Source organism: Emydura macquarii, unplaced genomic scaffold, assembly GCF_026122565.2.
Source record: "Emydura macquarii macquarii isolate MOO-44397 ecotype Brisbane River unplaced genomic scaffold, CSIRO-AGI_Emac_v2 contig_719, whole genome shotgun sequence".
Lineage (NCBI taxonomy): Eukaryota > Metazoa > Chordata > Testudines > Chelidae > Emydura > Emydura macquarii.
The window spans coordinates 16041306-16066678 of NW_027130856.1; the positions used below are offsets into that span (position 1 = coordinate 16041306).

Consider the following 25373-nt stretch of genomic DNA (forward strand, 5'->3'; position numbering starts at 1 on the left):
TGTAAACTCACAGATTCATCAATTTCTAGGCCAGAAGTGACCCTTGTGATCATCTAGTCTGAGCTCCTGTATAACACAGGGCACAGAATTTAGCCAAAGTAATTCCTAGAGTGTATCTTTTAGAAAAACATCTAATCTTGATTTAAAAATTGTCAGTGATGGAGAACCCATCATGACTTGTGCATGAATGTATTTTTAACTCTCCCAGGTGTCAGAGATGCCAAAGCCTGCCTTTATGAAGAAGAACCTGGATGAACTTGGGATAGGAACATACCACAACATTGCCTTCATACATCCAGACACTCCTATTATTAAAGCCTTGAACATATTCGTAGACAGAAGGATATCGGCATTACCAGTTGTGGATGAGTCAGGTGTGTATTAAGCTACACAAAAAATAGTAAGAGGGAGTAGTAGCATGTTTAAATTTGAATTTGCTTATTTTGTACTATTACCTATGCTAAAACTAGCCCTAAACCCTGTCTCTATACCTAGAGCCCTGCAAATCCAGGGATATCCACTTTATCTCTGCAGATATCCGCATCTGCGGATCATTTTTGCAGATTGGAAGTGAATAGAAATTTTCTTTTCACGCAGGGCTCTGTTTATACCATCCTGCCACTTGTTTATCAAACAGCTAGGGTGAGAGGGGAATAGAATATAATTTGAGATACAAGAAATAAACAAATGAAAAATCTAGGTTACAAGCCTACAAGAGCTCATTATACCACTCTTGTTCAGTTAGCCAGATATCCATTGTAACGTCAGTTTTTTCATTCTTGATCTGAATTTTTTTCCCTGTAATTAGAAGGTAATTAATGAAACTAGGGTGCAAGGGAATTAACTCTTCTTTCTTTTTAAAACACTTTATTAACATTTTTTTTTCATTTCTAGGAAAAGTTGTAGATATTTATTCCAAATTTGATGTAATAGTAAGTATCTCTTTAAATTCTGTAAAATGTTTTTAAGTGCATCTTTTGAAAATGCAGTATTTCAATTGTTTGCTTCAGCTATTACTTATTCCTTAACTTTTAATTTGATGAACTGGATAAAACACCACTTGAATTCACTTTGCATAGTATTTTTCTGGCTTTATTAGTGTTCTTACACATGGGCATCCAGTGATCTGGACATTACTCATGGTACCACAATAGAGGAAGCATAGGCTTCATCACTTCCCCTGAGTTCAGACATCTTGATTACTGCTGCACCTGACTCTTTCAGAGAGTTTTAGAGTGAGGATTTCCTCTCATAGGTTGTTGGGAGCTTCATATGAACTGGGTTTTCAGTGGATGAAACCACATGGCCTTCCTTTTATGTGAGCCTGAGGAGCCAGTGTGCTAAATCCTTCCTGCTGTGTGTGTCTGAGCCTAGCTCAGTCTGATATTTTCAGCATGGCTTCCCTCAGTAGTGAAACAGTTTAGTATAGCCTGTGCTGCCAGCCAGCCTGACCAACAGACCCTCTAAATAGCTTGAATCGTCAAAAAAAGAAAAAGTTTGAATGTCTATGTTCGTCGGTATGAGCCAGTGTGGCCTAGCAGAGCCTTCCACCTAATGGGGCCTTCTGGTTGCTGGATTTATTCCATAGGAATGCAGAAGTGATCTAGTAACTCTTACCACCAGCTTGCCAGTGCCAATGGAAAATCCAGATGTCTGTAACCCTGCACTGAAAATCAGTAGTAAAGAAGTGTCCCAAATGTGAAATAGCTTTAAAATGCCTTTAAAGTGCCTTACCTGCACACAGTGCTTTTTATAGTAAAGGTTCCCAAAGCCCATTTCTCCTGTCTCTCTCATCTAGTCTTCTTTGCTTTCCACTTCTACTCTTGTGGAGAACATTCTTCTGTCCTTTTAGAATGACCGTGGGGTGCAAAAGCTGTAGAAGCAAGAGTTTTTCATCCTCCAAGGCCTTGGGAGTCTCTAATTAATAATACCTCCTTAAAACATTGGATTCAGTCTTGGTCTTAAAGGATTATTATAGTTCTCCTCAACCACTGAGGACAAATAGGATTTTCTTTCATATTTCTCATACCTTTTATCATAATGTTTGAAAAGAAAGAGGTCTGAGTCCAAGTTGATTCCTTAGAGAGAAAACTCAAGAGAATCTCTGATTTAAAGAAGCTGCAATAAAAAGCACAAATCTGAACCACAAGGCCACCAGTATCCTATTCATTAAGGAAAACGTACACCTAGACCTAAAACCAAACCTCTGGACCCAAATGGCTTACTTATTACTAGCTGACAACAGAAATGTGGGAGCTAAATTAGGACACCTTTTGATCATCTGTTCAAGTGGCTTTTTCTTTCATCTAGACTAATTTACAGATTAGATCAACAAGACTAAAACAGTATTTTGTTCTTGACAACAGCATCCCTGAGCATGAATAGCCTTCATAAAGGCTTAAACCTAAACTACCCGAATGTTTCAGTCCTCTGGGTTATTAGTCCAAAGGTTTTTTGTTATTGGCTTTTTCCTGTATCCTCTCATCACCAACTCATGTCTTCATAGATGTCACACAAGAGGCACTCATTGGTAAATATGGTTCTACAAACCCTCAAAAAACAAATAAAACCTGCCTAAGCTTCCAGTGGAAGCCTCACACTTGTTTTGTCTCCTTTCTTGTAGCAAATACTTCAGCTAGGAGAGGAAGTGAATTAGGAGCTCTGTCAATTTAAACAACCTTTGTTTTTGTTTTTTTTTAAATAGACACACAAAATAGATATTGACTCTGCGCACAGTCAAAAACTAATTCCACTTAAAAGCATTGTTTCTTCTCTCCTTTATTTAGTTTAAATCCAAATATTGTTAGAAAAAGTGTCATGTTTTAGATGTGAAACTGGTGTTTGTTTGCACAGAGCCAAAGAATGAAAAAAATCTGTCCCAAATCTATCTTTGTGGTGTCCACCTTAGAAGGTCATTAGTGCACAGCACAGTGGTCCCCAAACTTTTTTAGTTGCACCCCCCCTTACCCGATCCACACACACACACACCCCGGGAGCCGCAGCCAGAATCCCCAGGGCTCCCTGTGACCGGAGCTGTGGCCACAGCCAGGAGCCGGGTTAGTGGTGCAGGCCATGGTCAGGAGCAGGGCTGGAAGCCCGAGGCAGGGTTGTAGATGGGGACAGAGCAGGGCTTGGGTAGGTTGGCCCAGGTCCCGCCAGTGCACCCCCGCCGAATGTTCCTCCACACCCCTCTAGGAGGGTGCGCCCCAGTTTGGGGACCTCTGGTATAGCACCACTGCCCACTATTCTGTAAAGGGGTTCCTTCAACATCCTGGGCTGAAAAGTGTAGAGATTTGCACAATATATGCAATATTATCATTTGCAATTTGGAGTTCCTTTGTCATATACTACAAGACTGATACACTCACTCACACCCTTTGGTGTTTCTCTAGATCTAAACAAAGCCATCTTTAAAATTAAAAAAAGAAATAAAATGTGCATTTTTTAATGCCCATAGCTTCATCCCCATGCCCACCATCTTCTTCCCTGTTTAAGCTCAGGCTCCCACTGCAAGACTGTTCTGACACTGCAATCTGACACTAAAAGGTAACTTCCAAAACTGAAATTACATAAACTAGATTAGATACATTACCACTACCAATACTGAAGTGTGAGGGTTAAAAGAATTATAGATACTGTCTAGGTAGATACATCTACGTATAGATACATTTACTGTCTGGATCAGGACTTCAGAGCATACTGAGCAGTCTGATTCATGAGTAACGTCCATAGCAGTGGATATGCTCCTTAATGAGAAATAAAAACTACAAGTAAGGTAGCCAAGTTTCTTTTTATTGCTGATGTCTCTTAAATCTCTAGAACTTCAACTGACCTTCGCATTTTCTACTCCTTGTACGAGAGTGAATGGAGCAGCATTGAACCTCCTACCAAAAGATCATTTAGCAAAGGGAGCAGTTCTTCATTGGCCTGGTGTACAATTGTGTATTAATTGTTGTGGAGTCTGTTTTGGGGTGTTTAACAGAAGTGCTTACTTGGCTGCGTTTATAAGATGAAGGACTTTAATATAGTTTGCTTTAATATATGAAATGGAATAGCCATCAATTTACACCAAAAATGTAACTTGATATTTGCATTGATAGTTTAATGACAAAATATCCACTTGCCTCTTGTAAAGACAATGACTCCTGTAATTTATTTTTCAGAACCTTGCTGCTGAAAAAACCTATAATAACCTAGATATCACAGTAACGCAAGCCCTCCAGCACCGTTCTCAGTATTTTGAAGGTGTTGTGAAGTGCAGTAAGCTGGAAACACTGGAGACCATTGTGGATAGAATAGTGAAGGCTGAGGTGAGATTACTTTGTTCACTTTAGTATTTTAAAGCAGTAAGACAACAAGTACCAAATAGTGCATATGCATCCTTTCATCTAAGTCCAATACAAATAACACAAAGTAACTTTGATGGTTCACTGCAGATGTTGCTTCTTGCATTAGCATGTGTAGATAACAAAGTTTGATTTACTAGGTTTATCAGCAGGAGCATGGTAATTTGCAGGGGCTCTTGACTCTGTTGAGGAGTTGGCAGGCGATGGGGGAATTGCAAGATTTTTTTTGTAGCTTGTATCTCCAGTTAGGCCCATTGCTATGTTTTGTACTTGATATCAGCGTACAATGGACGAATCCTTCAAAGATAATGTTATTCAAGAGAAATGCTGCTTTTGGAACATACTTTACAGCAAATGTACATTTCGGCAAATTGCATTGTGTATGCCTAACACTTTGCAGCTGATAAACTATGTTTGAGGGTGCATGTCATGTTTTTCAGAAGTAACCTCTGGGTCAAAACCAGGATTAGAGTGAATGGGGCCCTGTGCACAGATGACATACTTTTTTGTGCAGCTGTAAGATAATTATATATGTATATATACTATAATGTATTATAATAATAATTGAAGCTGAGTAACATAATGAATTAAATAATTAATGCCAATCAGCATGGGTTTATGGAATATAAATCCTGTCAAACTAACTAGATACAGTTTTTTAATGAGATTGGTTGATAAAGATAATAGTGTTGATGTAATATGCTCAGATTTCTGTAAGGCATTTGATTTGGTACCATGTGACATTTTGATTAAGAAATTAGAATAACAAAAAAATTAACATGGTATACATTAAATGGATTTTAAAACTGGCTGATAAGTCTCAAAATGTAATTGTAAATGGGGAATCATCAAGCGGGTGTTTTTAGTGAGGTCTCGTAGGGATCAGTTTTTGGCCCCACGCAATTATGTGTGTTTATCAATTACTGGAAGAAAACAAAATCATCTCTGATTAAGTTTACTGATTATACAGATTGGGAGAGTGGTAAATAATGAAGGTTACATGACATAGTGATCTGGATCACTTGATAAACTGGGCACAAGTAACCAATAAACATTTTAATGTGGCTAAATGTAAATGTATACAGCTAGGAATAAAAAATATAGGCGAGACTTGCAGGATGGGGGACTCTGTAAAACATTTGAGGGTCATGGGAGATAATCAACTAAACGTGCTTCCACTGTAACTGTGATCCTAGGATGCATAAATGTGAATCTGCAAGTAGGAGTAGAGATTATTTTACCCCTTTATCCTGGCTCTGATGTGACCACTGCTGGAATACTGTGTCCAGTTCCGGTGTCCACAGTTTGAGAAGGATATTGATAAATTGGAGCAGGTTCAGAGTAGAGCCAGGAGAACGATTAAAGGATTAGAAAACATATTTCTCTATAAAGATGGAGTCAAGAAATTCAGCCTGTTTATCTTAAGAGAAGGTTAAGGAGTGACTTGATCACAGTTCATAAGTATCTACATGGGGAACAAACCTTTGATAATGGGCTCTTCAGTTTAGCAGAGGAAGACATAACCCGCATCCAATGGCTGGAAGCTGAACCAAGCCAAATTCAGACTGCAATTAGGGCATAAGTTTTTAACAGTGAGGGTAATTAACCATTGAAACAATTTACTGGGTGTTCTGATGGATTCTCCATCATTAGAATCATAGACTCGTGGACTGGAAGGAACCTCAAGAGGTTATACTAGTCCAGTCCCCTGCACTTTTGGCAGGACCAAGTATTATCTAGACCATCCCTGGCAGATGTTTGTTTAACCTGCTCTTAAAAATCTCTGGTGATGGAGATTCCACAACCTCCCTAGAGAATTTATTCCCGTGCTGACAGTCAGGAAGTTTTTCCTAATGTCCAGTCTAAATTCCCCTTGCTACAGTATAAGCTCTTTGCTTCTTGTCCTATCTTCAGAGGTGAAGGAAAACAAATTTTCTTCCTTCTCCTTCTAACAACCTTTTATGTACTTGAAAACTGTTACATGTCCCCCCTCAGTCTTCCCTTCTTCAGACTAAACAAACCCAGTTTTTTCAATCTTCCCTCATAAGTCATGTTTTCTAGACCTTTAGTCATTTTTGTTGCTCTTCTCTGGACTTTCTCCAATTTGTTCACCTTTCCTGAAACGTGCACCCAAAACTTGACACAAAACTCCAGCTGAGGCCTAATCACTGTGGAGTAGAGAGGAAGAATTACTTCTTGTCTTGCTTATAGCACTCCTGCTAATGCATCCCAGAATGATGTTTGCTTTCTTTGCAACAGTGTTACGCTGTTGACTCATACTTAGCTTGTGATCCACTATGACCCCCAGATCCCTTTGCACAGTACTCCTTCTGAGGCAGTCATTTCCCATTTTGTATGTATGAAACTGACTGGCAATTTTTAAATCAAGATTGGATGTTTTTCTAATAGATCTGCTTTAGGAATTATTTTGAGGAAGTTCTGTGGTGTGTGTTATACAAGAAATCGGTCTAGGTGATCATAGTGGTCCCTTCTGACCTTCGAATCTATGAATCTAAGATACAGTATGTGGGGAGGCACTGGAGGTATTAAGGACTAAAAACCGTGGAGAAGCTGGCTGACCAGACAGCTAGTGATCATATTGTAGTTGGATCTTAACCAAAGTTTCTGTATAATCTGTTGGCAGAAGAGGGCATCCTCTAGAAATTAAGACTGCTGGTAAACTGGGGAATTGGTCACCCTTTGCTCATTAAATGGGGAAGAAATATAATAAGAATATTATTGGCATAACAACTACATTGAGATGGATGGAGCAGTGTACATCTTACAGCTATTTCAGTATGTCTCTAGACCAGGGGTTCTCAACTCCTGGGCAGCTTGTAGCTTAAAAAAAATTCAATGATTGCTGCACTGATTGCCTCACTCCCAGATGGGTCGTGGCAGGAGCAGGGCCAGCTGAGGGGGAGACAGTGCCACAGAGTCCTGCTGGAGCGCTCCCTGCCAGCACAGAAGGTGAAGCAGCCCCCTGTGGCGGGCAAGGAGCTCAGCTGGCAGTGAACCCAGCAGCCTGCTGCTTCCTCCATCCCCACGCTGCAGGGACATGCTGAGAGTGCCGCTGCCAAGGAGAGCGCAGTCTCCTTGCTTCTGGCCGTCTGTGCCAGAGACATCTAGAGAAATGGGGGAGAGGCATGTCCCCCCCACTAGCCACAGCTGTGTGTCACCTCTGGGGGGGATGAGCATGCTGCAGGCTGCAACGTGCCCTGGGCTTTTTGCAGCAGACAGTGCCCGCCTGCCTGTCCCCTGCTGGCCATGTCTGGACCCAGAGCTCCCAGCCAGAGCAGGAGGCTGCCCTGTAAGTCCCGTCTGTAGGGGGAGAGCTGGTGTGGGGTGGAAATTTTGTCCTGTGGGTGGCTTCCCAGCTATGGTCCCCCATGGCTCAGTAGATGGGATCACCTCTGCCCCTGACTGTCTGGGAGCAGACATGGAGGGACGTGTGCCCAACCAGGTAGCCCCAGCAGGCAGGGTGGGGAGAAGCCCTCTCCCCATCCTATGCAACCTTCTGCTACAGAGCTTTAATGCCCACTGCAGCAGGGACCTCTCTGGACTGGACTGCACCCCAGTGTTGAGCCCCATGTGGGGCTGCATACGTGCTACCGGTGCCTTCTGCCCTGAACAGGGCTCTGAGCAGCCTGCTCTGTCCCAGCCGCTGCATCTCCTCCATAGTCACTGCTGCCATCCGGAAGTCAGTGCCCACTCAGCCACGCACAGGGACAGCAGCTGGGTAGCCTCCAGCAAGTCTCTGCCCCCATCTCAGATATGGTCCAGGTGAGAGGTGCCCAGGGCACAGAGCTGCTGTGTGCCACATGGCAGCACACTGCCCTCTGCCCTACAGCACAGCAGCCCGGAGGAGGACACACTGCCGACACTGCAGCTGTTCTGTGAGCCCAGCTCAGGCAAGACTTAAAGTGGGCAGAGTCGCCAGGGGTCAGTCTCAGCAAAAAAAAATTAAAAATGGAGTTGGATCACTGGGGTGCACCTTAAGTGCTGCCCTTCCAAGTGCATGAACATTTATTTCAACTGGGATTGTCATAGGCCTCCCCATCCCATTCCCTCCCCCCACAACATACACACACATGCTTTTTCCAGTCCACTTTAAGCACTGAGCTCAGGGATTCACAATTATCTTGCCATGGTCAACAACGCAGGGCAATACTGACTATTGTACAGAAACTGGTTGATTCGCGCGCGCACACCCACCCACCACACACAAGTATTATATATCATAGGTACTGGTACTGTCTGTCTCCCACGACTTTCACATACTGGCTCTCTCCCACACACACTTCCTGTCTGTTTCACACAACTTTCACCTACACACACTTGCTAATTCTCATACACACCCACTCAGCCACACCTGTGTTAACAGAAAAAAATCTTTATTTCAATAAATAGATGGGCTACTTTTGGGTTAGTTTTTAAGTGACTTACAGTGAAGCACAGATAGTATATATTATATATTGTGTGGATGCAGCCCACATAACACACAGAGAGCAACATATATGGCCCACAATGATAAACAGGTTGAGAACCACTGCTCTAGACTCAGAACGACAACCTTTAAAAGGTTATCTTCACAAAAAGAAAGGAGGGCTACAAACCGCTTTCTAAATGAAATCTTTAAATGCTATGGAAAAGATTAGGGCAGATATTTTGAATCTTCAATATCTTTTTAGCATGGAAATTCTTCACACAGGTTGCCAGTGCCCTGGTTATGAGATGCATTCACAGTGAGGCACAGTTAAAACAACAAATAAGAGTTCAAGCAGGCTAAAAGCATAAAAATATGTGTAAATTCAAATGACAAATACATAACATTAACATTACTGCATCATGCATACCTAATCATGTTTAGTTATGATATACATGTGATTCCTACTAATTCTGCCATGTGATGTTGCCTGACTTACCAGAGAACCTTTCTTTCTACAAAAAAGGAATCTGGCCTAATCAATGATCTCCCATGAGACCATTAAAAGTTGCTTGGTTGTCACTGTCTGAAAAATAAACCAAAACTCATCTTTTGTATAAAGTCATTTAAAATGCAATCTATACTCTTTCACATACTGTAAAATGGTACCAAAAATAAAACTTGTGAAGAAGACGTTATGAAGTCTCAATCAGTTTCACTTGTAGCTATATCTACCAATGTTTGGGTGCTGTTATCCTCTGTCTTCCTTCTCCAGTATCAATAGACTTTATGTGGATGAATGAGTGAGTAAAGGGAGCAAGAGAGAGGTGTGCACCTATCAAGCACATTGAAATGGGTTATTTTGATTTTCTGCAGTCAGTCATTAAAACATATTACTTCAGTTTCTGTAGCCAAGATTTTGCATCTTCAGGGACCCCAATCTTTCATTTATTTAATTTGAGCTAATTCCCAAGATTGTCCATACCATTCCTCAGTATTCCATTAGAACTGCATCAACAAACAATTCCATATCTGGCTTTTTCTGTGCCTACTAGAACCTTAAGCCAAACGCCTGCAGTTTGTACTACAGTGTCTAGAATGCCCCATATTATGTCTAACTTTCTATTAATATTTTTAGAGGTCTTAAACCCATTACAACAGTTTCAAAAAAGATTCCCTCCCTAGGGAGTGCAAAGTGAACATGGTAAGGCCATACATACCCCCTGTCAGTCTGTAAGTCCTCAATGGACTCACCTTTGCTCAGAAGTTTTACAGAATGTCCACATCTCCAAAGAACACTTCATAAAAATAAGCCAACCACTAGTGCAGAAATACAAAAGGATTGGACAGTCTGTCACTCAAGGATGTGGCCCATCTTGGCCTGCCTTCCTGACCCTTCCTCATTAACCTTTGTTTCACCAGGTGACAGCTCACTGAGAAGGAAAATCACTTTTACAAGAGGAGCCTGCTTCTTGAGACTTGCCACTTGGTAGCTGCAGTATAGTTCAATTCACACAACTTCAAACATTCAATTAACATCTAATAGGAAAAACTGTATGTATTTTTATGCACACTGTATAATGAATGAAATTTTTCTATATAAATGGATACATTATAAATACGCAAATATAAAATATTTCTCAATGAGTCTGCTTTAAGTAGAGGCCCACAAATATTCTAGAAATCTGGCTCTGTTCCCCAATGATGTTACAAGTTGCCCACTGGCTGGGGGGATTAGTTTGAAGTTATTGAGTTTGTGTCTCGTGTGTAAAACACTTATTTTTACTATAAAAATGCCAGGTATAGTACTAAATTGATCTTTTTGTTTGCTAAACAAGAATGCTTGATAATACTGGTGTTAAGTGTTTAATTGATATACTAATAATTTAAATAATGAAAATCATTATACAATGTGAGAAAGATGACCAAGTGATTAAATGTGTGTAATATACAGAAAACTAATATCCGTGTCTAAAGTATCACCAGCACAATTTCATTAGAAGAAAAAAATATAAAAACAGAATTTTCCCCCCTTTCTTTCTATTTCTTTCCTGTGTTCCCCATTTATATCAGGTGGGTATGACTGTTCAAATACAAGAGAAGAGGAGCTCTAAGGTATCGTGACTGGTATGTAGTTAACCTCAGTCCTAAATTAACATACCAATAGTTGAATCAAACAAGAGATGCTGCTGTCATGCTGTTATCTCCTTGGTGAGGGTGATGAGGTTTCTTCTTTGCACTTACTGGCACTTGAGAAATTTGATTACCTAGCACCAAGGGGGTTCCAAGGTGTTAATAAAAGAAATAGGTTAATTGTTAAGGGCAAAAAACAGAGTTGAAATGTTATCACTTGTATCTGTCATCCCTAATCATCTTTTAAGAGAGAATAATGCCAGTTCTTACTGAAATACAGTGCTGGAAGCAGTAATCTCACTATTTACATTTTTACTCATTTGGACATCTTTCCCATGAAAAAAATTGATGTCTTACAGAAAACAGAGTGATGGTAAAAAAGAAGAAATGGTTAAATGTTGAACCTTAATATAAATGTTCAAGATTGAGCTGTTAGATATCGACATTTTGATACTCAACTAGATGATCAACTCTTACTCTGACATTTCCGTCAGTTATCTGTATATTGCAGTTAAATTAGATTATTCAAACTGAAATTGTTAAATATTAAACTTTTTGGTATTTAAGCAACAAGTAAATAATATTGCTCTCAGCTTGTAACAAAACTAGACTGGTTAGCTTCACTTTTGTTTCTGATCAGGTTTATTTTTCTGATCCTGATGAACGCTGCAATGTTTAGATTATAAACTCAGAAGGTGAATATTTTTTGTTTAAAACTGTTTCTACTAAATATATGTGAAACATTTTTGTTGGTCTTAAAATTCTACTCTGAAAAGTAACTGTAAAAATAACACCTTGCTATTCACAAATCTCTTGGTATTTCAAGTTGTATTTATTTTGTCTAGTGACAAATCTTTACTAGTTCACTCTTATAGCTGTGTTATCTCTGCAGTGCTACCAGGAGTATGATGTGAAATCTATTCAGGTTTCATGCAAAATTAGCAGAATTGTTAATCAAGTTCCAATATTAGAACCAGATTTGGCCCTCAGTCTCACCTGTCCAACCCCATTACAGAGAAGTGTCACTGAACACAACTTAAATACAATGAGCTTGAAAAAAATCTGAGTGCAGAATTTGACATGCAGGATCTCTTCTTCCTGCTGATGGTGTACATGCAAGAATCCAGCCTGTGAATGAATATAAGATGCCAGGGTGAGTTGGCAGGGACTGGCAGTTGGAAAAATCTCTTTTTAAAGTCAAGTACTTATCATTGTACTCTAATTCATATAAAATATATTCACAAGTTATTGAATATATTAATTCATATTCAAAAATATGAAACCCACAATGATACTTTAGAATTGCTTTTCAGAACAGAACCATACTAAGTCTTAAAGGCTTAGGTTTTGTAAAAATAAATTATTATTATTTCTGGGCTGCTGTCACATGACAGGATCCCTTTTGCTGCAATGTCACATAAATATTACAACTGTGTGCTCCTTTAAATAGCAGCTTAAGCATGTTGTGATACCACCATATTAAAATGTTAGTCAAGAAACTGATGACTTTGAACAATTTCTTCCCTCTAATTCTGGAAATTTGCCCACCTTACAACACTTTATTTTAGGACTCTTGTTTCAGTGTGGCTATTATTTATAAATCAGAAAAATAAAATTCCTATCCCGTAAAATATATCTTCTCTGCTTGCAGGTTCATCGTCTGGTAGTAGTGAATGAAGCAGACAGCATTGTGGGTATCATCTCCCTCTCTGACATTCTACAAGCTTTGGTGCTCACGCCAGCAGGTATAGATGCTGCCTTCTGACCTCTTTTCAAAAACCTTCAGGTACAGTAGGGTATAGCATACTGTTCCTAGTCTGCTTGATTTGTTACTAATGTCTGTCACAGACTTTCAGGTCAGAAGGAACCATCATGATCATCTAGTCTGACCTCCTGCTCATTGCAGGCCATGGAACTTCACTCACTCACTCCTGTGATAATAGATCCATAATCTTTGGCTGAATGACTGAAGTCCTCAAATCATGATTTAAAGATTTCAAGTTACAGAGAATCCATCATTTACACTAGTTTAAACCTGCAAGTGGACCCTGTGCTCCATGCTGCAGAGGAAGGTGAAAACCCCTCAGGTCTCTGCCAGTCTGACTTGGGGGAAAATTCCTTCCCACACCCAAATATGGTAGTTAGTTGGACACTGAATATTTCAGCAAGACCCAACAGCCAGACACCTGAGAAAGAATTCTCTGTTGTAACTCTGAGCCTTCCCCATCTAGTGTCCCATCACCAGCTTTTGGGAATATTTGCTGCTAGCAGTCACAGATCAGCTACATGCTATTGTAGACAGTTTCATCATACCATTCCCTCCATATCAAGCTCAGTCTTGAAGCCAGTTAGGTTTTTACCCCCCACTGTTCCCTTTGGAAGGCTGTTCCAGAACTTCTGTTCTCTGATGGTTAGAAACCTTTGTTTAATTTCAGGCCTAAACTTGTCAAATGGCCAGTTTATATCCATTTGTTCTTGTGTACACACTGGTGCTTAACTCAGTAATTCCTCTCCTTCTGTGACATTTATCCCTCTGATGTATTTATAGAATGCAATCATATCTCTCCTCAGCCTTCATTTGGTTAGGCTAAACAAGCCAAGCTCTTTTGAGTCTCTTCTCATAAGGTAGGTTTCCCATTCTTCTGATCATCTTAGTAGCCCTTCTCTGCCTGCACCTGTTCAAGTTTGAATTCATCTTTCTTAAATATGAGACCAGAACTGCACACAATACCATTATAAATCTATCTGGAATATTAACACTTCCCTATGTCTTCTGGAAATACCTCGCTTGATGCATCCTAGGATTGCATTAGCCTTTTTTTCATGTCCGCATCACATTGGCAGCTCATAGTCATTCTGTGATTAACCAGTATATCCAGTTCTTTCTCCTCTTTTGTCACTTCCAACTGGTAAGTCCCCAGGTTATAGCAAAAATCACCAGGTCCAAAAATGCTATTATACTTACTGCTTTGATGTCAAATACTAGAACTGATAAACCATATTTTCTAGTGTACTTTCCATTTTTTTTGGCAGAAAAAACAATTAAATGGCTACGTTCAAGTTTTGTAGGGAAAGATGAATCTGGATGATTTATCTCTAAGTATTATACCAGCTTTCACCATTAGAATCAAATTTTCTTCCCTATGGAGTCCGGAACAGAGCATTCCATGAATGCTATTGTTGGCTGTAGAGGCTGCTGCTCACATATCTTCTTTCTAGGAAAAAAATGGTGCTTATGTTTCGAGAGGAGGGAGTATGGAATCAAAATGTTGGACGCTTAATTAAATCTATATACAGGTACCCTGTCAATGAAATCAAAAGTATTATAAAACCTTCACCATTTATGCTGGTGGCAGTTTTGTATTTCTTTCAGCTTAAGCAATGGAAAACAATAACCAGTTACATTTTTATAGTAAGTTTTCACTTTTAGGTTCTTCAATTAGTACAATACTGTAAAGTTTGGAATAAAAACCCTCTTTCTATTTTAATGGTGGGGTGAAGGGACACAAACGTTTGAATCAAAATATTTTTGTTTTTGTTTAAACACAAAAAGTTAAATTTTCCCTAAATTTTGAGCTAAATTTAATCTGTTAATGCCCCTTTAAAACAAAGTGTCTAACCATAAGCCCAAATGGGATCTTTCATCTGCATTGATAATGCTAAATTTAGCTTGAGATCAGTCGTGGTGTCTGCCTATGTTTATGGAGAAAGGAAATGTGACTGTTAGGAGAAGAGACTAGAGGATGGACAGCAGCTGCTGTAGGTAAAGAAAAAAACAAGTGGGTGGGGGAGAGCTTGTGGTTTTTAACATTGTGCACTATCTCTCCCCCTAATTGTATACATTTGAAATCCAGCTGTCACAACCCCAGCTTTCCCATGACCACCTGCTGCCACCACCAAGCTTTTCACCTTGGGGCAACCCTTCCTCTGCTCCCTTATTAGAAGGACTCTGGTCTTCAGGAGCAGGGGTCCCCAGTAGATGTTCTTTGAAGGCCACTGCAGAAATTACCACAGTTCCATTTCAGACTGAATTAACAAACTTGGAGTGTATTGCTTACAGTGAAAACCTATGAATGAATTGATTATCTGGAAGTGTCCACTGTTCTTTCAAGCCCCAGAAACTCGTATTTAAGATCCCGGTTCAGGCTTCCTCTTCATAAGCCATGGAGTCCAGTGTTCTCCCTCCCTGTCTGTTCTCACTGCAATCCTCTCAGCAGCCCAGAGCTCTTTAGTCCCTGATGGACCAGTCTGAAGAAACTTTTTTCTTGGCAACTTCAGCAAACCCGGACAAAACCACCTCCAGCTGGCAAGTCTCCATGCTTATGCTAACAGTCCTCTTCCAAATGCTGACTTTCAAACAGACATTCCAGGGTGGCTCCTAGCAACTTCCTGGGCCCTCAGAGTTCTTAGATTTCAAATCTCTTATCTCACTTCTGCATACATTTTACCTTTCTCATAACTAAAATAATAATATAAATGCAACATATACCCTAATGTTCTCCAACCACCTGGCTTAAAGTTGCTGGCTAGAGAATCCTGGTCTCCAGGATAGGATGATTGGGCTCACTTTGAATGCAGCGTCATCCTCATTCAGCTTATGGCCACTGGCTGTCTGGAACTGTAGAGGAGAGGAAAGGCTTGAGGCTGAAACCCAGCAGCAGAGGGAGTGGTGAAGAGCCAAAAAGAATTCCAGTACACTGAATGGGTCTTTCAGCCCTGTCACCACTTGTGCTTCCAGGACAATTGGACCACCCGTTAATCAGGCTCTTTTGATGTACTAAAATAAACGAATGCACCAATATAACAGCGTTATCATGGGAGTCCTCTTTGGCTCAGTCTCAAATAGGTCTTCATCTTGAGGGAGCTTTAATGCTGATCTTGGCTGCTGTCAAGGGCAAGAAAAAAAACACCAAGGGTCTTTTATGCCATGGCTATTGACCTCATCCTAGAAGAATCATCACCATTGGTTCAGGGACTCTGTGGTTGATTTGCCTTCTATGGCATTTGGCTGCTGTGCTGATGGGTGCCACTAAAAACAAAAAGAAGTAAGCAATGGTAGTCCAAGTGCCCCTCTGACTTTGCTCATGTGCCTAATTTCTAATATTAAAGTGTCTTCTTAAAGAATGGCATTAACTGTTAAGTTAAGAGTCTCATACTTAGTGAGTCAGTGTTGCAATATCCCAAATATGCTCCGGAACAGTGTTTTTCAAACTGTTTTCCATGAATCTGAAGTTCTGTATGAGCAAGAACACTACATGTTTTTGAAAAATCTGAATTAGTTTTCTGTCTACAGGTGCCAAACAAAAGGAGAGTGAAACTGAGTGACTGCTGTGAATGTATAAAGCTTTCTAGGAGAACTTGAACAAAGTTTCTGGGTCAAGTTTGCCTCAAGAACACTGACTGCAATAGAAACGAGAAGAACGGTTATGAGAATGTGTATGGAGACTTAGTGATGGGTAATGTCTGTATTTTTCCCCAGTGGTGTCGCAAAAAAGCAGCATGACAAAAAAGCTTATATGTTAAAAATGTAGGCTTGCATTTCAAAATGTCTTCAAAACATTTGCTGAAAGACAATGTCCTTCATTAAAATGTACTGTATTCTGAAACTATTTCATTCTGTATTTGACAGAAGTCACTGGTCAGCAACAGCTACGTGACATAAGGCAAGTGTATGGCATATTCATATCATAGTGCCTTATGTCAAAATACAGCAATATGTCATCAGTTGCCCATCACTGTCAGAGGAAGTATTGTGCTAAACAAGGCACTATATTTGAATGTGAAAGTCTTTAAACCTAAAACCAAATCAGTTTCAGTTCTCATTAGATTTGTCATAAAAGTTGTAATTTGAATATCAGTAGATTACTTTAAAACTTTAATGACAGTTTTGTGTTTTTAATGTTGCATTCTGAACTGATATGTAAAACAAGACTGATTTAAAAACAGCTTTATTTATTTTTCTTTCATGGTAATTTTTTACACATTTTTGGTGGATAGCTAAAATTTCACCATATCCATTAATAAACTGTTGATTGTTATACAAAAAAGTGGCAGATTTTTCTCATTTTTTAATACTGGGGAGCTGGAGAAGCTGTGACTTCCAGATCAGCCCACATTACTTCACTCTAAGGTTTTCAAAAGCATGCATTGAAAAGTGTTATTCTGTACTGTAATAGACAGGTACCATGGAGGAGATTAAGTGCCAGAGAGCTATATATTTTCCTGTGTATTAAAATGTAAAATCATGTTTGTAAGATTGCAGATACCATTTTTTGTAAATTATAATGGTGTATACAGTTTTCATACAGATACAAAGAGTGAGGAAAGGTTTTTGTTAATGTAAATGCACCATAAAGCTTAGAGATCACACTATATAATTGTAGACTTTCTTCTGCAGATGGAAGAAATTAAACAAACCCTAATATATCAGTTTGTTCATAGTAGTTTTTGAAAATGCCAGGTATCTTTGTATGTACAGATTGTACATGATTCTTATATGCTTTTTTTCCCACCTGGATATTTTATCTTGTTGTAATGTAGGACATTGAATCACTCTTATTTCCCTTCCCACTTTACAGGTTAATTTTACACTGTGAAGGGACATTGTTACTTTAAAATATTTTCAAAAGCAAACTTCTTTACCTGGGTTATTGAATAACACCTTACACTACTAAAACTAAATGAATGTTCAGTCTTGCCTTTACAGAGTATTTCTCCATTTCTCCCAGCTAGGACAATGAAAATAGAAAGTGACAAATCAATCCAATTCCAGACATTGGATGGGAAATGTTTAAATGAAACCTGAAAACTACATTAATGACTTGCTTAAAAAAAATGAAAATCTGTCTTGTCAAAACTTGCTTTCTATAAAGCTGAATTTTGGATCTACTGTTGACAACTTAATAGTGTCTCATTGACTCTCTTTTTCAATATAAAATCTGAATACATTCACATAGTAAGTACCCTGTCAAAAAAATTGTTCTATAATTTTTTCTGTCCCTTACTTATCCCCTCTGAAAAGTTATACAGGGTTTTTCTCTACCAACTTTTCCTTTCGACTAGATAAATATTGACACTTTCCCATATAGTTTGAATGGTGCCGAAGTTTAAATAGTTGCTTTGGTTTAACAATAGCTTCAGCATATAGCATTCATCATCCCCATCATAGATAGCACTGGCTGAGCTCTGGGAATAATGTTGGTGGACAGAGAAAAATAAAACTGAATGTAGTGGCTCTTGGTTTTTTAGAGAGCACTTGCATAATATATGTGTTCAATATGGTCTGTTATTTTGTGGTGTGTATTTGTAAGCCCAGTCTTTGCCGAAGAAGGGATGAAAATTCTATTCAATTGATATGGTAAGAGATATACTGATTAAAGCAGCAGTTTAGTCACTTGAGAATTAATTATATTGGCTGAACTCCCTCTAGTCATAGGGAGAATCACATTTCAGTCTGTCTTTTAAGAAAAAGAATTATATGAATTATTGCATAATAGTTAAAACTCAAAAGCTCTAAATTTATAAAGGAGTTAGACCCCAAAAAGAAGGCAGAGGTTTTAGTTCCTGATTCAGCAAAGCACTGAAGTGTGTACTTAAAGTTAGTGCTTTGCTGAATTGGGGCCTAACTCTAGAACAGTACCCTTTTCTCCAACTTTTTATTTGGGCATTGCTGAGCGTGCACACCCATTGTAGGACTCTCTGATAAAAGGAATACAATCCTATTGCATATCACTGGGAAAATATTTATCGCAAATTCAGATGATGTGTGTAGATGGCTGTACTATTCCCAGTATCTACTGTTCCCAATACACCATTATCTATTTTAAGATACATGAAATGTTACCTTTGTATGCTGTAAATAATATGTATGACCTATGTACTTCATTTGGTAAAGTGTTAAATTTAAGTAATATACATCAGAACAATTGAACAGCTGTAAAATAAACATGTAAAGCGTTGCTCTTGCACCACAAAATTAAATGCATTCAATTGTTCAGTTTTGTGTTTAAAAAACCATGAATGTAAGGAGTTTAAAAAAATGCAATCAAGTCAAGTGAAATGTCTGTTACAAAAACTTGAAATAGCTTAATTTGTGAAATAAAATGCCAATTAGACATGCAGAGTCACATTAATTTTCAGTATTGACTTACTATGCAAACAATACTTTTGAAACCAAGGCCTGCACAACCCTAAGCAAATTTTGTCTGCTTCCTCACCTCCCACAGCAGACCCTCCTAATAGTTACATTGACATTTTAAATAAACAAAATCACATTGATTTCAAAATGATGGTAGCTAGAGCTAACCATTTATTTATATAATATACTCTAAATGTAAATCAAATGAATTCCTTGAATAATAAGGAAAAGGGGAGGGCAAGGTCTGTTGGAAGAGAATGGGGGAGTCTAGTCTCTTCTCCATCCTTTGTCCTTAAGAGTCTACATGGAAGTTTATCCTAGTGTTACTGGATTCTAGAGATTATCCACTTTGCAGCTGTGATCATTTATGTTATGCAGCACAACTCCTCCTCACAGACCTGTCTTACATTTGAAGCCTTCAGCCAAAATGACAAGAGTGCTTCTCCATCTGGAATTCTGCTCCTTTTCTGCAATAGGCAAGTGCTTCTGTCTTTGCAGATGTAAAAGTTACTCCCTCCCTTTCCTTGGAGTGGTATCACCTGTGTGCCATGTTATCTATTTTAATTTTCTGATTTTTATCTATAAAGAATTTTTTATTTTAAAATTATCGATTATTGGTCAAGTTGGTCTTTGTTCCATAGGTAGCCAAAATTGTATGGGTGGGATCTAGATATTGAATAGAGCATTCCTTCAAAGAACAGAGCTGGTCATTATTCAGTGGTTTTTGTTCCTTCTTGTTAACCCAGCTTGATATAGGAGTTGGTGATCCTTTGGATGGCCGTTGCACATTCCCACTCATATGATGCACCAATGGTGCTGCTCAAACTGTGGAACGTTTCATAGCAGTGCTTGTTGGAGCACTCCCATTACTTACAGGCCCTCCCTTCACAGCTTCTGAACATTTTGAGGTTGATATGTTGGTCCCTGCTGGCCTTAAATTCTATTATTGTTTGAGTAGTGTCCCTTTGGGTGCTCCACTGTAGGTGTGCTTGCACCCCCTGCACCTTTCATCAGAAATTTCTCATAGCAGTGTCTGTTCTACCTGCTCATACGTGTTATTCGGTCTCATGTCCATGCTGTTATATAGCACTGAATGGGTGAACAGCCCTTAGTTCCTTTTCAACCACTTTGGTGCGAGATGGAGCCTTAGCAGTTAAGTTTTACTTCAACTGTCTCTCTCTAGCTTATGGTAGTTAATTTATTATAGTTGTTGGTACTTAGTCATTTAAAAAAAACTGCGAAAAAAATATAAATATTTTTGGCAATTTTTTTTAGAACTACAGTTAACTACTGTTACCCTTGAGATAGATTGTCCCCTCCTGAGAGCTTTACATTACTGGAAAGGCATGTCTGGTTCTCCTGTTTCAAGCTTTGTCTTTCATGCCGTGAAGTAATCCTGGTGAGTGACGGACACTCCTGGAGCATCCGTTGCCTTGGGGAATCTCATTTTTCCCAAAAATGCAACTTTGTGTCTGGCATTAAAATCTAGAGCCAGAGAAACACAAGGAAATCAAACTTGGTCTCATGATGGCGAGCTCGCTGCACTTGGCCTCTGACTCTGCCCAGGTAACTGCCCTATCTGCCAGTCTCCGAGTAAGCCCACTGTCTCTGAGTTGCACTCTTTAAGGGCATCTCTAAGGACCACTGAAGATTCCTCTCATAAGACTTCCAAAGACCATGCCTTAAGATCTCCAGAAAGGGGGAGTCTACCTCGAAGTCAAGGTCACCACTTACTCCAGCCACTTTGGCACCCCATCAGTCTCCAACCTGGAACCCACAAGGCTGCTGGTTCCACAGGTACTGTGGGCACTGTTAAACCTAAAGACTTCGAAGTGTTGGGCTCCAACAGGTAGATATCATCAGCAGAACAAGGGGGCAAGAAGAGCTCTACCTCTTCTCACTTGGTACCAAAGAAGCCCACTCGGGTTCCATCTGGACTCCCATAGAAGCATTCAAGATTCATGGTACTGTGAACTCCCTCAACCTCCATCACTTTGGCTTGGGTCATGGACACTATGGTGGGGTGGCTGCCCCACATTAGCCTGAAAAGCCTTAGGGAGGCTGCAGTAGGAACAGCCAAGCAGGGCTGAGGAGGTCTTATATAAGCAGACAGCAGAAGGGGCAGTCACTTCCAGGAGCTTGGGGAGGGAAAGCTGGCTGCCCTGCAGACCAAGCAAGGTTAGCACCTCCGACAGCAGTTGCTGGGTCTGGCGAAGGAGCAGCTGAGAGCCCTCACATAAGGGCCAGACAGTGGACTGCAACTGCAGAATCGGCCGGAAGGGGGAGAGCACAGATTGTGGCACAGCTGGAGGGCTGTGTCATGAAGCAGACACCGCAGGCTTGGGGGAGACATGGGTCCTAAGATGGAGGTAACGGCAGGCAAGACACAACCACATGGGGATACTGCAGAGCTATTCCCTCAGACAAACTAGCAGGAGGCGCAAGAGCAGTGAGTGCAACCCCATTACAAACACGTACCTCCGGGAGCTCAGAATGTGACTACAGATACATTCAGCAGGCACTTCTCACAGGACGAGTGGGAAATTGATTCCATTGCACTTCACTACATATTTCTACAATGGGGCATTCATTGGATAGACCTGTTCACTACAGCCATAAACAAGAAATACACTCAGTTTCGCTCAAGAAGCAGGCTGGGTCCCTGATCTCTGGTAAATGCTTTTCACCTTCAGTGGTTTTTGGGTCTTCTGTATGTTTTCCCTCTAACTCCTAATATCCCAAATTCTACTCAAAATAAAGGTGGACAAAGCCAGAGTTCTATCTTCGAGTGATTGCTCATATGCATTCCAATATAGGTGTGTGCGCACCCCGTGCACAGATTCCCGGAACTTTTTTCCCTAGCAAGCCCCGCAGGGCCAGCTCAGGTGCCCCCTGGAGTGCCGCGCTCATGTCGCGGTATAAAGGGCGCCGCTGGCCCCGCAGGTCCCCAGTTCCTTCTTTCCGCCTGTGACGGTTGCTGGAACTACTGCCTCTTGCTGTCTGCAAGTAGCATTTGTACCCTAGCTTGTTGTTCAACTGGTTTTTGAAATTCTAGTATTAAGTAGCTGTTAATAGTCTGTTAAGTTGTTAGAGTAAGTACCCCTAAGGTGTTCTTTTTCCAAGAGCCATGCCGGGCTCTACAGGCTTTAAGAACTGCGACCTCTGTGCTAAAGCCTTCCCAGTGAGTGATCCTCACGACCGCTGCCTCCGATGCCTCGGAGAGCAGCACAAAAGAGACAAGTGCTGGATCTGTAAGGCCTTCAAGCCCTAGACGCAAAAGGAGAGAGAGAGACGCCAGGCTGAAGGCTATCTTGATGGCGTCCGCGCTCTGACCAGCTTCTGAACCATCGCGGTCCCCGACGGCACTGAGTGTATTGTCAGTGTGGAGCGCCCGTCCGGCACCAGCACCGAAGACGAAGGTGCCTAAGAAAAAGATACGGCCTCAGGCCGCACCCAGGGACTCCTCTCTGCTACCGGGACAGCAGGGAGCAAGCAAGGAGACATCCCAGCCACGTGCCGTGGAGATTACTCTGGCACTGGTGTCTCCACACAGGGAGCCTCCCCCGATTCCTGGGGGTGGGGGAGCGCCCCTGCAAGGGCCGTCGACGCCGGAGGTGTTTACTGCGGCACGCGCCCTCATGGCCGTGCCTACGCCTCCGTCCCCCCTTGGCCTAGGGCTCAGGGACCTGCATCTTGGGGCAAACCCGCGCTGGGTGGCCCCGGTGGGTGGAGACGTCCACAATCCAAGTCTCCACCCAGACGGTCACAGAGGGTGGAGAGTGTCGGCTCCCCTCCGAGCTCTGACTCTAGGTCGTCGAGTGCCTCGGCACCACGGCACCGTGGGCGGTCGCGAGGCGGGCGCCAGAGTAATCAGAGATCCAGCTCCGACCCTGGCAAAGACTGCAGTTTGGGCTCGCAGACTCTGGTGCGGAGCCCCTTACGGCATCGGTCCAGATCCCTGTCCTGCAGCCGATCTAGGGACAGCAGTCCGCTGCCATCGGCACCGAGGGCACCGGTGATCCAGGAACCATCCTCTACACTGGTCCCAGAAATTCCGGCACCGGTACCATTCGCAGTCCCACTGCCTGGCCCGGCACCGATGGGCTGGGCATCAGCAGCAGTGCGGTCCGGATCTGCTCCACGTAGCCATCACCGACGCCACTCCCGCTCTCGAGGGGACAAGCAGCATCACAAGTCATCTCGGTGCAGGGGCCGGTCCACGACCTCGTCGTCATCTTCGCCGTCCTCGTCGCGGAGCCGCTCTCCATACCAGGGTGGCAAGCGACGCTCTGGGGGTTCCAGTGGCCGGCATGCTACGGCGCATCAGCCTCAACCTGTGCAGGTACCGGGATGGGATCAAGGACCATGGCAATGGCCGTATTGGGGGCCATGGAGTGCTCCAGTGGCTCAAGGCTCTGCATCGCTGCATTCTGCGGTGGCCCCGCCAGCACCCCTGTTGCCTAAGATAACCCAGGGGCATGATTCAGAGGGTGACTCAGACCCTGAGGAAGGACCCTCTACGGGACCCATCCCCCAATCCTCCTCCTCGTCTCTGGACGATGTTGCGGCCAGGGATCACAGGGCTCCCCTGTTTGATTTCCGGGCCCATAAGGACCTTCTAAAGAGGGCCGCTGAGAACTTGGGCATGGAGTTCAAGCTCATGTCCGAGGAAGAGGATCCCTCTTTGGACCATCAGGGTCGGCGGGCCCTTCACGAGCGACCCTCCCCATACATGACAGGGTCATGAAGATTGCCAGAAACCTCTGGCAGACCCCATCCTCAGTACCTCCTATGTCTAAAGGGGTAGAAAGGAAGTACTATGTGCCCAAAGAGCCCTTTGAGTTCCTGTACAACCACCCTACGCCAGGCTTGTTGGTGGTTGATGCAGCCAATCAAAGAGACCGCCAGGGGAACCAAGGGAATACTCCCAAGGATAAGGATGGGAGGAAGCTATACCTCTTTGGGAGGAAGATCTACTCTATTGCAGCTTGCAGTTTAGAGTAGCTAATCACCAGGCCTTATTGGGAAAGTATAACCTTAACGTCTGGGCCTCGTTGCAGAGGTTTGTGTCAATGCTACCGCCTGACCAAGCGGCGGATTTTGCCACGGTGACACAGGAAGGAGAGGCTCTGGCGACCGCAGCCCTGCAGTCAGCCAGTGACGTGGCGGACACAGCTAGCAGGTCTATGGCTTCAGCTGTCGTCATGAGCCGCTGCTCCTGGCTCCAAGCGTCAGGCCTGTCACAGGAGGTTCAGCAGGCCATACAGGACCTCCCCTTTGACGGCTCCAGCTTATTCTCAGAAAAGACAGACGAGACACTCCATGCCCTAAAAGACTTGCGGGCTACGTTGAAGTCCTTAGGGCTGTATACCCCCCAGGCCTTGAGACAGCAGTCCCAGCCTCAAGCCCAGAGGCAGCCGCCCCCCCCCACCGAGACCGGCTCCCCGACCTGCCCAACCGAGGAGAGGTCGGGAGCGTTACCGAGGGCCAAACAGAGGAGGCCAGCAAGGATCCTCTGCTGGGGGCCAGCAAGGGCCTCCTAAAGGGGGTAATTCAAATAAATGTTTTTGATGGTGTGCAAGAGGGTAGCATTCTTCCTTTTCCCCTGGATCTTAACAGACCGTTTGCAGAAAGGCTTCGACCTTTCTATGCAGAATGGGAAGCCATTACTACGGACCGTTGGGTCCTGGAGGTGATTTACAAGGGCTATGCCCTCCAACTTACGGCCTCCCTCCCTAGGATATTTCCCCTCGGGGACCCTGCCCACGTTCAGCTCTTGGTGCAGGAGATTGATTCACTCCTGGAGCTTGGGGCAGTAGAAGAAGTCCCAGTGACCGAGGAAGGTCGGGGATTTTATTCTAGATATTTTTTGATCCCCAAGGCGAAGGGGGGCTTAGACCCATCTTAGACCTACGTCGTCTGAATAAGTATATCAGACGCATTAAATTCCGCATGGTTTCCCTCGCCACGATCATTCCGGTTTTAGACCCCGGGGACTGGTACGCTGCTCTGGATTTGAAGGACGTGTACTTCCACATTTCTATATTACCTGCCCATAGGAGATTCCTAAGATTCATGGTAGCGGGGCGCCACTACCAGTTTCGGGCCCTGCCCTTTGGTCTTTCCTCAGCACCAAGGGTCTTTACAAAATGCATGGCGGTGGTGGTAGCCCACCTGCGCCGCAGTGGGATACAGGTTTTCCCCTACCTGGACGACTGGCTGATCCGGGGCAAGTCCAGGACCCAAGTAAGAAACAGCCTACGGCTCACTTGCGCAACATGCACCAGACTGGGGCTGCTCATCAACGACCAGAAATCCACACTTACCCCGG

The 25373-nt window shown here is 42.4% G+C and overlaps 1 protein-coding gene across 15 annotated transcripts in view; it reads left to right on the forward strand.

Moving 5' to 3' along the window:
• The window catches only part of PRKAG2 (protein kinase AMP-activated non-catalytic subunit gamma 2), a 426595-nt gene extending 406946 nt beyond the window's left edge, over positions 1-19649 (forward strand). For 12 of the 15 annotated variants that reach the window (XM_067542741.1, XM_067542749.1, XM_067542747.1 and 9 more), the window contains 5 exons: positions 209-374; positions 895-932; positions 4164-4310; positions 12557-12650; positions 16199-19649. In XM_067542741.1, coding sequence (XP_067398842.1) covers positions 209-374; positions 895-932; positions 4164-4310; positions 12557-12650; positions 16199-16230 — 477 coding nt within the window. In that variant the 3' untranslated portion in view covers positions 16231-19649. Of the gene's footprint in view, positions 1-208; positions 375-894; positions 933-4163; positions 4311-10194; positions 10900-12556; positions 12692-16198 lie in introns of all 15 variants that reach the window. The other 3 variants (XR_010918708.1, XR_010918707.1, XM_067542744.1) reach the window with 3 other exon arrangements.
• Positions 19650-25373: the final 5724 nt, after the last annotated feature.